Source organism: Lottia gigantea (assembly GCF_000327385.1).
Source record: "Lottia gigantea unplaced genomic scaffold LOTGIsca_47, whole genome shotgun sequence".
Lineage (NCBI taxonomy): Eukaryota > Metazoa > Mollusca > Gastropoda > Lottiidae > Lottia > Lottia gigantea.
Genome location: NW_008709640.1, coordinates 1,241,956 through 1,252,944, shown reverse-complemented (window position 1 = coordinate 1,252,944; position 10,989 = coordinate 1,241,956). Strand labels below are relative to the sequence as shown.

Here is a 10,989-nt window from a genome sequence, read left to right as displayed (position 1 = left end):
TTTTTGGGCTAGTTGCAAATATGAGCAGTCCATTTCACTTTTAGGTTGTTTAAGTAGTAGTCAACCCAATATAAGCTTAGTCTGTATAGCTTCTATTACTATTCTGTACTATTCTATTCTACCCAAAATACAGTGGTCTGCTCCTGTTTACGTTTTGAATGAACAGAAATATCTCTGCCAGATTATACATGGATTTCGGACCATCAGTTCCAAACATCGAAATTAATATTTCCACCTTTGGGTTCTGGTTTGCTTAAAACCTTGCAATACTTTAAACTTTGATGTGATATTTTCTCATATCATTTAATACATGTGATACTTGTGTAAATATTCAGGTGTATTTTGCTCCATTTTGTAAATAGTTCGTGAAATCAAATATCTTATAATCATTTTATATCATATAACTTTAAGAGGAAGGAAATAGAATTTAGAATTGGGTTACTCATATAATCAGTTCAGATTTAGATCCCACACCCCACCCACCTCTGTAGATCAGGATAAGAAACATGTTTTTCATCCATAGTTAGAAAAATATCACAGTTGCCTCCCTTTGACTTGCTTGCAGACGACACTAAATTGAATTAAACTTGAGCAGACGCTAAAGTGCTTGAAGTAATCATACAATTTGCTATAAATAGCTTTTGATTCACAAGAAACCAAAATTGTGATACTAATGTGTTCACTTATTGTTTTTCATCATTGTTAATATTTCATTTTACATCTTTCATACCAAATTTATTAATGATAGTGGGAACCTCTTGTATGCTGTTCATCCATTTTGGGTTGCCATGTTAATGCATTAGATCTTTATGAGTCATCATTGAGGTAACCATGGCAAATATGCCACTTGCATGTTGATGGATCTTTTACAGAAGAAAAAAAATAATGTTTTATTCACTTTAAGGATAGCTGTTTTGTTGACAAAGAGAATTCACTGTTTATCATGCATTTAATAATGAAATTTGTAAATCGATTTTTGATTATTTTGTTTGTTTGTTATATTAGTGTAACATCAGTGCAATATTTAATATGATCATTTACTATACTCACAAATGCTGCTTGTGGATTTATGTTTAATGTTCTTCAATAAATTATGGTGGAACTCCTGGCTTTGTGTCATCAGAATTGCTTTTCTGTGTAGGGCCTATTGTTATGTGACTTGTTGTTTTGAAGTGCTATTATTGATTTATTCAGTAGAAAAATAAATGCCTTGCTTGAATTTGTTTTTGTGTCAAAAGCTTTGTTGTTGTTTTCTTTCTCTCATGGCAGCATCAAGAAAACAGCCTCATTTATCATTGTAATTTTTGTGTCTTTCTAGTAATAAATGCTCTTTTCTGCATCATTTTTGAATTGTTCATATGAAGTTTTCTTTTCAGTCACTGAACTAGGTGATATTATTTTGTAGCAAATAACCTGCATTCTTTTTTTTTCTTGGGGTGGGGCCTTGTTTTAACCAGTCCCTACAGTAGTTAAGCCACTGTTATTAATAATATTAACACCACACATCATATAACAGTCACTAGTATTCGCATCGCATCAGGGTCAAGACAGGACTTATGAAATTTTAACCCTGTTTCCCATGATGTCTTTTGCAGATAGGAAATTTGTTTTCTTGTGAAATCCCCTTGACAGCTGGAAAATCTATAACATGTATATGAAAATGAAAACAATACAAGAATTAACATGATCAACAAAACAATGACATGGGGTTTTATTACAAGTGGTAATTCATATAAATTACAATTATATAGACTTGATGATGAATTTTTTCACAACTTATTAAAGGAATTGTCTTGCCTTTTCGATTCCCTTCCAACATCTATTATAATATCACTAATCCAAACATCATTTTAATTGAATGCTATTTGTGTATTTGGTGAAGAAATGGGTGGAAATCAATATGAAAACTTACTGATATTGGTGTGATGAATTGCATAATTATATTTCAAAAAAAAGAAAAGTAGATGTTGCCTTGAGAAATCTTCCGCATTGAATGATTGTTTTCAAGTTGACATTCTCTGCTTAAATTTGAACGCCTGACTGCACTGCCCAGCTCTTCTCTGCGGTGTCCTGCTCTGCCTGTAGTGTGATCGAGCCCTTACAGTCATTCCCACTACTCGCCTACATATGAATCTTTTTTAAATATAAATATTCTTATCAATAAATTCTGCTGCAAAGACATGACTTTTGAAATGACTTTTGAACAGATTTCTATGGCAATGATGTAGAAATTATTTAATTAAAAGCCCTGTGATTATTCATGATATAAAAAGAGGTATACACTCTATATATAAATATACACATTGGTTTATCACAAAATACTTTCTTATTGTCGTAGAGCTTGAAGTCTGAAATATACAAGATACATAGAGTTATAATAATTTGATATACTTCCATAAACAAGGTTAAGAGTGTTAAATTTTTTTAACAAAATCATTTTTCTCTAGTGCAGGGTTAAACAATTCTTTTGACTGAGAAAGGTTTTCAATGAGGTTAAATATGAAGCTCAAAGGATTCACAAAAACAACAAAGGACAAATTTTTCACCCTTGAATGGAGAGTTTAAATAAAATAAAACATGATGTACACTTAGTTGAAAGTTTTCCAGCCTTGAGCTTTTCAGTGGCCTTCTTTGTGCAGTTTATTGACAATCCATTAGTCCCCCTAACTTTACAAAGGCAAACCTCTCAGCAACAATATTTTTAGTACACATTTACATGAAAGTCAACTGGTAAACTTTGGAAAGATGATTCATTAAACATAAGCTTATAACAAACCTTCTAGAAAGATCATCCTCTTTACTGCTTTCACCTTTATCAGTGGAGCGTAATGAGGCAGTATTAGGATTTAAATCTTGTATTTGGTCTATCATTTCTAAACCATTTTCTTCAGCAACCTGGTGTATTAAAGCCTCTACTTGGTCTTGTGGTGTACTTAATGTGGTAGCTGTTCCCATAGCAGATTCCATTGTCTGTAAAATTATATTTCAATTAAAGAGTACATAGACATTTACAAAAGTTCAGTATAAAAAGCATAATCTCCTATTCATATTAAAGATATGTTAAATAGTAACACAGACTAAAGAGTTAATAAAAAATTCTTTAAGCATAATTGCTTTGAAAATTAGTCATTAATGCTCAATTAGTAAATCCAGCTAGAATCATTTCAAAGCATTACTGTTTTTTTATCTAAAATAAACTGATCTAATACAATTAACGTGCAATCAGTAAACTTACCGAAGTTCGAACATCTAAATCTTCAAACTGTTTCTCAAACTTAGACATAATCTGTTCAACCTGAAAATCAAAAATAACTTATTACACTTCAAAATGCTTTTCGACAACCATCACCACATGAAATTAGACACTAACAAAAGAAATTCATTGTTCCTTAACCTGGACAGACAACTCTAACTTTATGTTAGAAAATATTTCTTAAAGACAATTACCTTAGAAAGATCCATAGAAGACATGGCTTTATCTAAGGCCTTAGATACATTACTAATATCTTTAGTTACCTACAAAATAAAAACAAGTTTATTAGTCAACAACTTATTCTTCAAATAAACAAAAATTGCAAGAAAATTTGGCCAATGTCACAAATACATGTCACAGCCATGATACATTCATACATATTTTTCTGCATCTGATAAGGCTTTAGAAGACAGACAATGATAAGCAGTTTGCAATGAGGGAAATCTCATATTCTAAGAGCCTATACCAATGAGAACCTTAGTTTATTGTGCCAGTACCAATCATAGACTAGCCTTTTTTCAATCTCATCTCCACAGCCCTGAATTGAAAGATCCTTCCACAGAAGAAGAAAGTTCAGGTGAAAAGGATCCCCTTTATATTTAACTCATTTCAAAGTACTTACATTTTTCATGGTTAAAGCAGTTTGAACTTTAGAACTAACAGCATCTATTCTAGCTGCCATACGTAAAAAATTCAAACTTTCATTTTTCTTTCTTATGGCATTTTCAGCATATATTTTAGCTCCTTCTACATTTTTTTGTTGCAAGGCCTGAAATAGAAATGTAGGATTTAAATCTTTCATATTTATCCATAATTTTTCATACCTTTGGAAATAGCACCCATTAGAGTAGAGATCTTAATAAATGCAAAATGGCAATCTCACCTTTTTAACTTTTGACTGTTGAACTCTTTGATCTTTTTCAGCTTTAGATGCCAATCTTTCTAACTGCTTGGTTGTAAACTACAAATACAGACAAAAAACAGCTGTTGATAAAACTTCATACTAAAGATATCTCTGAATGTTTCATTTTTGTTTCTGCATTTACCGGTATTAACAAGTGGTTAATTGTGATATTGAGGTCTATAAACCTAAAAAAAATTTAAGTCAAAAACTTACCCTCAATTGAAACAATGAATCTGAAATTAAAAAAAAATAATTAGTTGAAACATCATTTCTTAAAGAAAAAATCCTTGAAAAAACTGTTTCCATTGTTCCCAGTATGGATTCATCTCAATATTTACTTTTGCAAATATGGCTATCTAATTACTTTCTGAATGAAAATTAAGACTCTCAAATGCCGAAAAATTCCTGAAAATCAAATTCCAAAAAGACAAAATAAATTGTGTCTGTCATCATTTTGGGGTCAGTGTATCATGTATAATCCCCTCAAATTAGCTCTAATTACAGTCTATTCTCACTGACCCTTAAATCTCAGAATTTATTACCACAATGACCTCACTATCAACTGAGAAACTGAAAAAATTCTTATCATTTTAGATTGGATAATATATATCACCATGACCATCAAATAAACTTTGTGTGTAAAAAAAATGCTGCATTGTATATCATGTAGAATGAATTTTTTTTGTTGTGTTTATGTGATAACAAAAATAAAATCTTAATATTAGCCATATAAGTATATGTTCCAAACAGAATCAAAAAACCTTGAGAGGAGTGAATTAATTTTTCTAACTGGTTTAAGGTATGGAAATAATCACAATTTTATATTAGGGGTCTTCTGGAAATACTGTTTTAGCTTCTATTTCATTATTTTACCATGAATTTTACCATTCAAGACAAATGATCTTTGCAATATTGAATCATATTAAGTCATAATCTTGTCTTAATTTAGGACCTGCACCACAGACATTGATCAAGAAATCAAATTGGTGCAAATGAAAGCTATCAGGCCAGAACACCTCTTTGAAACCCTTTAAATTTTGGTCAAGTTGCAATTTGGGGATTGAGAAAACCACCAAGAGATTGTTTATAGGGTCCAAGATAACTATCATACCTGTAATTACTAAGGTCAAGTTTGGGTTACTGTGAGTTGGAGAAATTCTTGACAAAGGATTTATGTAATAAAATACTGACAATGAAATTGACTAAATCTGACTTCATTTTGATGACAATTATTGAATTCTTTATGTGTCACTGATATCCCACCGTCAATTTTTAGCTTTAAAAACCGTGGTTAATAAAACATTGTCATTCACACCCCTATGATGATCTGAGAAGCATCCGATTAGCAAAAATATTTTTGCTACAACTTTAAAAGGAAAGATTTAAATTTGCATATGAATTCTTTCGGAGTGACATAATGGAATGTAGAGGTACTAAGATGCAAGGTAAGTTAAGAATTTAATGATTTGATATGCCTTTCTCAAAAAGTTGAAGCATATCAAGGTTTATTTCCTTATGAAATGTAGGCTTATAATTACCAAATGTGATCAGTGAGAAGAAGATTGTACATGTATTCTTGCTGTTTGAAATTGTATTCATCCTTGTTCTTATGTTAGTGAAGTTGAACTAATAATAATTGAGATGGGGACGTTCAAATCACAATGGATATTTTGTAATACCGGTATCAAGATTAGGATGAAATAATACAGATACAGGCCTAACTTGTTCCAGATAGGTGACATTCATAATGATGATGAATATGATTGAATAGATAGCATATCATAGAATAGGCCTATAAAGCTCTATACCATGGCATGATCAGTAAGAATTATAAGTTGTGGCTTGCTTAATTAGTGGGGAAACAATAATCAAAACAAGTATGACATGTCTCTACTGAATGAAGTGTAATTATAACTTAGTTAACATATAGTTAGATACTATCATTTCATTTATTAATTTACTAATCTGTCTTTTACACACTATTTCTATTTCATTAGTACAATGCCAACAATCGAATACATTAAATATGACAGGAAATATTCAAATTAAACAACAAATGGAAGTCTGGATAGCGGCAAGTGCCATCCACCAATGACAAGAGATTATCTTCAACTTCTACTAAGGCCTTTTTGTCTTGTTTACATCTTAAAAAGGTATTAATTTGTTAGATCCACGATATAAAAGTCATTGAAGAATAGAATACTGTAATAAAAAAAATGAAAAGTGAAAGTAGACCCCCAAAAAAGATATTAAAATTCGTGTCTTTCTGAAACTTACCATCCATTTTAAAACCCTTTGTACACAATTAAACCTTATATAAAATGTATTCAGGGGATATTTGTAATTTTAATCGCGAATTCGTGACTTAGGTTCGAAAGCTAATAGAAATCTATTTCATTTCACAATCACAACATTTTGAGTAATCAATGATGGGATCTGACGTCATAAACAGGAAGTGGGCAGAAAAAAATGCAGGGTTATCTCCCATTTGTTGATAAACAAAAATCAGCTGTCACTTTTTGGCATAATATTTCACATGGGGAAAAATGATCGATTTGAAAAGAGACAAGCAAAAGTTTTGTAAGGGTCTCGCATATAAGGTTTGTAGAATCCTTTTTTTTATACCAAAGCATTAATTTAGATTAACAATTCGCTCATCTTTGTACACTGCTCGTCTTTGTTTGACAAAAGTTACTTTGTCTTCCGTAATCAATAATGATATAGCAGACGAACGGGGCGATTCAAAATAACCCGAAATTTATAACGACGTGTAGAACAATTGACTGACGTTGAATGTAAGAGGTGTGCCCTCTCTAGACGATCGAAAGTTGAAACACTCAAATAAATATAATATGTACTATATATAATATGATTTAGTAGGCTAGTCTTTTTTCACGCATATAAATTTTGTTATTTTGAGATTGCCTTATACGTTCAAAAATCAATAGACGAAAAGGACTGTATTAAAAAAACAAAGGTTTTATCCTTTGGAAAAAATTTTAACCTCTAGATTACATGAAGTTTTAATGCAAACGCGTAACGAGGTGCCTGTAGGTGAGTTAAGAAATTTCCTTAAGAATATCATAGATGTTTTATCCAACGTTTGAATGCAAGGATTGTAACAATTTGTAAATGGCGAAGGCAAAGATTGCAGCTATGTTGTCAAAATACTCCTATTTCGGGAAGTCATTTATTTTATTCAATGCATCGTCGTTTATACCACGTGTCCTATAAAATGATGTTAATGTTCGCTTTCCCTTGATGAGTCTTAACAACTCTGATGATTATTTTTGATTGTTAACGGTTCCAAAAACTGGGGCCTGTGAGTGTTAAGTAGACATCCACCAAGGCTACATGATTCGGTCGACATCTTTCCAGACCGCAGGAGATTCATGGAAATAAAATTCATGGAGAATAGGGTAAATAACTAAAATGATTCTCATGAGGTAGCCTAAATGACCGATCTGTTGTGTCAAGGACTAGATGTCGTGATGAATTAATAGGCCTATATAATTTGTTCTAACGCCTTTAGAAATTCAAATCGTTATCAATGTTTTGGTGCCACAGTTACATAATGATGGTCATGTTTGGGTGTGCATTGAAACCTAACATGGTGACCATATGGTTAAACTTTACAAAACTTGACCTTTTCTGCGTCATATAGCACCTTATCATGATTAACTATGTACAGATTTAAAAGTATCAATTCTGTAAAACTTTCAAGGACATTCTCAGATTTCAAGGTCGTTTTGACCTTCTGATTGAAACCTTTGAAATGAATCCCTCGTTTCCTTTCAATCTTAGGCTACGTAACAGATGGTCTGTTCTGTAACATCTTGAATGAACAAAGATGATTAATGCTAATCCTTTCTGTTAACACCAGTATAAAAACTATCCAAAAAGTTGGGATCCATCCAGAAAAGTTACCCTTGCTCTCTATTCAGAGAAGATTTAAAACTACTAAACATTCACTGGACAAATTTCCACCAGTTTTCGGTAGTTTGCATTTAATCAAAAGCTCGTTTCATTTAATCATTGAGCGAAATCAATAATATGGACCTATTATATTAATAGAAATTTCTTGTAGAAAAAGTAACTTGCGTACTATTTGTGGATTACGTTCGATATTGAGTGTTGGCCTTAATTGCTCTGTAATATATTAGAATTTGTTACCGATTTTTCCTGGTTTCATGTTCCATGGTAATAACAGCTAGAACTTAGTCGTGTTCTAAACCTACGACATGGACTCTAGTGAAAAGTGATGCATTCGACAATCTGCGGCAGTTTCCGTACAGCTGAATCGCTAGCAGAACCTACACGGTAGGCCGCCTGAAAGTAATGTGATCGGATAAGGTTGATTGTCATTGATGAGATCGTAAATGAGTCGACTTCTCGATTTTTCACTTAGAACTAACCTTGATATGTGTCTGTTGGATTTGGGAGTTTTCTACGAAAAGCCTTAGATGTATTTGTTCTGCCTGTAATTATGATGTTCGTGATTCAGTACCACTTACAGTTTTCAAAGTATTGCTATTATATTGAAAGTAATTCCAAGGAGCATAACGTTTTAACCTTGAAATGCACGCGTAAACTGGACTATGTTCACTAAGCCCACGCCATGTTTATCGGGAGGTTTAATTATTACTATTTAGTGGATGATTCACAGAGAAATAAAAATTGTCATCGGGAACAATTTAATTGTAATTAAACATAGACACTAATGATCCTTTACTAATTTAATTTGACTATGAAATGACTTTGCATTAATGACATTGTTTCGTGTGAACATCTATTTGTATAAAACGTTCGTCATGTTCCTTTTGATTTAGAATAGAAGGCATTTGTTTTGATTAAGTAGGCATATTTGTTTTCATTTAGGAACCAAACACTTTATTTGAAACCATTTTCTTTTAGATATTATGGTATACGTTATGAGTGCAAATGATGTCATCGTTTAGTTTGCACGTGTATGTGCGGAAACAAGGTTAAATTACAGGTAAGTATTCTTTTAGTTTTTAACAAAAAATACCATCGTTCAACTATTTTTCGATGCTTATTTAAGTGGTACATTAACTAAATTGTTGAATTTTAGAAATAATGAATTTAAAAAAGTAAGTTTGCAGAAGGTCGGGGTTAAAGGTCATTCGTAAAGACCTGTATATATTTGTCTGCCTGGCACGTGCCGTTATCTATCAGGTATATAGGAACTTATACATAAAGAAGATGTTTTAGATATAGCTGGGAGAGAGTTTGTTAGCGCGTGAGTAATCGTTCGTGTAACTTGGTTCCAATATTCACGAGACTTTCAGTATAATATAGCCTATTTATAAACTCACCAGTTTGGCTAAGGGACCTATTGATTAATAAATTTGGAATAGAAATTCTAACATTATCAGTTGTATATGTGGAGACTACATAAGGTAGGCAACGATATAGAATTATATCAAAACGTTCAAGCTCAGTCATACATACAAGATTCGAAAGCATGCTTCTCTTTTGAACATTGTACGAGCGTCATGTGGATTTCCGATAAACCGTTTTCTCTTTATTCATGCCAAGTATAATGTAATTACGTTTCTATACTAAAGTTCTTACCAAACGTGATTTGATCGAAGAGTGCCTTATCGAAAGATTTTTTTTCAGCAGTGGAGTAGCGAGGGTTTCATTGACAGGGGGAGGGGTGGGTATCCGAGTGCCCGAGCGCCCCTTTGCGGATTTTGAAGGGCACTAGGAATACATCTGACGCTATTTTGCAAGTGAAGTATAATAAATATATTTTTATTATCCGAGGCACCATTCCCCCCCCCCCCCCACCCCCACCCCCAATACGCCACTGTTTTCTAGTCTATAGGTTTAATTTGTGACAGAACTGGCTCTGAATACGTAGTAATTAAAGATAATTCAATTATCAATTATCCCTAATCAATAATAATTTGATTAGTCTCCTTAATAACAATACAGATATTCGATATCAGCATGTTGGCATTTGTTTGGCATCAATATCAATAAATATGAGGAGTCTTTAGAGTAAAGGTTTGATTTGAAATTCTGATAAACTTACATTCCGGGATTCTAATAGTGTCTAAATATCATGAATACTGATATCCTTTGTTTGAATTTGGAACATTTCCAGATCCTGTCTCGGTGCCACATATTTCTTCTTCTTTCTTTTCCTGGAAGCATATGATTTTATGACGTCATAACAACAAAGAACTTCGGTTTGATCTTTATATCTGATTTCATTTTGCGCATTGCAGTTTTAAACCATAAAGTTCAAACAATCCTGATGATTGATGATAGGTTCATTCTATTTGACCCCGGAACACCTGTTTAGTATCGTCTTGTAATTAAGGGTCTGAATATCGAAATATAAATTGCAATCGATTTTGCCATAAGATTTATTATTTGAACTGACGTGACGCTTTATTATTTTTAGTTGGTAAATTTGAAGGGAGATTTTTAAGGTTTGCATTTGAAGGCTGAGGACAACGACAGGGCAATTTGGTTTTACTGTTCAAATCAAGAACAAAAAACCGAGAAAAGATCTTTCAGTCACCTTTTTGATGCCTTGAACTTAATTGAAAATAGCTTTGAAATATTCTTTGACGCTAACGTTGAAGCAAAGTATCGGACTGTTTAAATCAAAATAGTCATATCATCACTATCACTTTTCTACAGACAAATAATGTACATGTATTATCTTTATCTTTTCAGATAACAACAGCTGAGACGGATTATCATTGACCTTTAACCTGTTAATGTTGACCATGATACAAGATTATGTATCTAATGTGTCTGTAACCACATCTGATTAGTTAAATAGGAGAGATGA

The 10,989-nt window shown here is 32.3% G+C and overlaps 1 protein-coding gene across 1 annotated transcript; it reads right to left on the bottom strand.

Moving 5' to 3' along the window:
• Positions 1-1,680: 1,680 nt before the first annotated feature.
• LOTGIDRAFT_218604 (hypothetical protein) lies at positions 1,681-6,583 on the bottom strand. Its single transcript, XM_009061320.1, has 8 exons — positions 6,435-6,583; positions 4,371-4,390; positions 4,137-4,214; positions 3,876-4,022; positions 3,448-3,516; positions 3,236-3,295; positions 2,777-2,970; positions 1,681-2,348 (listed from the first exon to the last, which is right to left on the bottom strand). Exons 1-8 carry the CDS (start codon positions 6,439-6,441, stop codon positions 2,327-2,329), a joined length of 597 nt encoding a protein of 198 aa, XP_009059568.1. The 5' UTR covers positions 6,442-6,583; the 3' UTR covers positions 1,681-2,326.
• Positions 6,584-10,989: the final 4,406 nt, after the last annotated feature.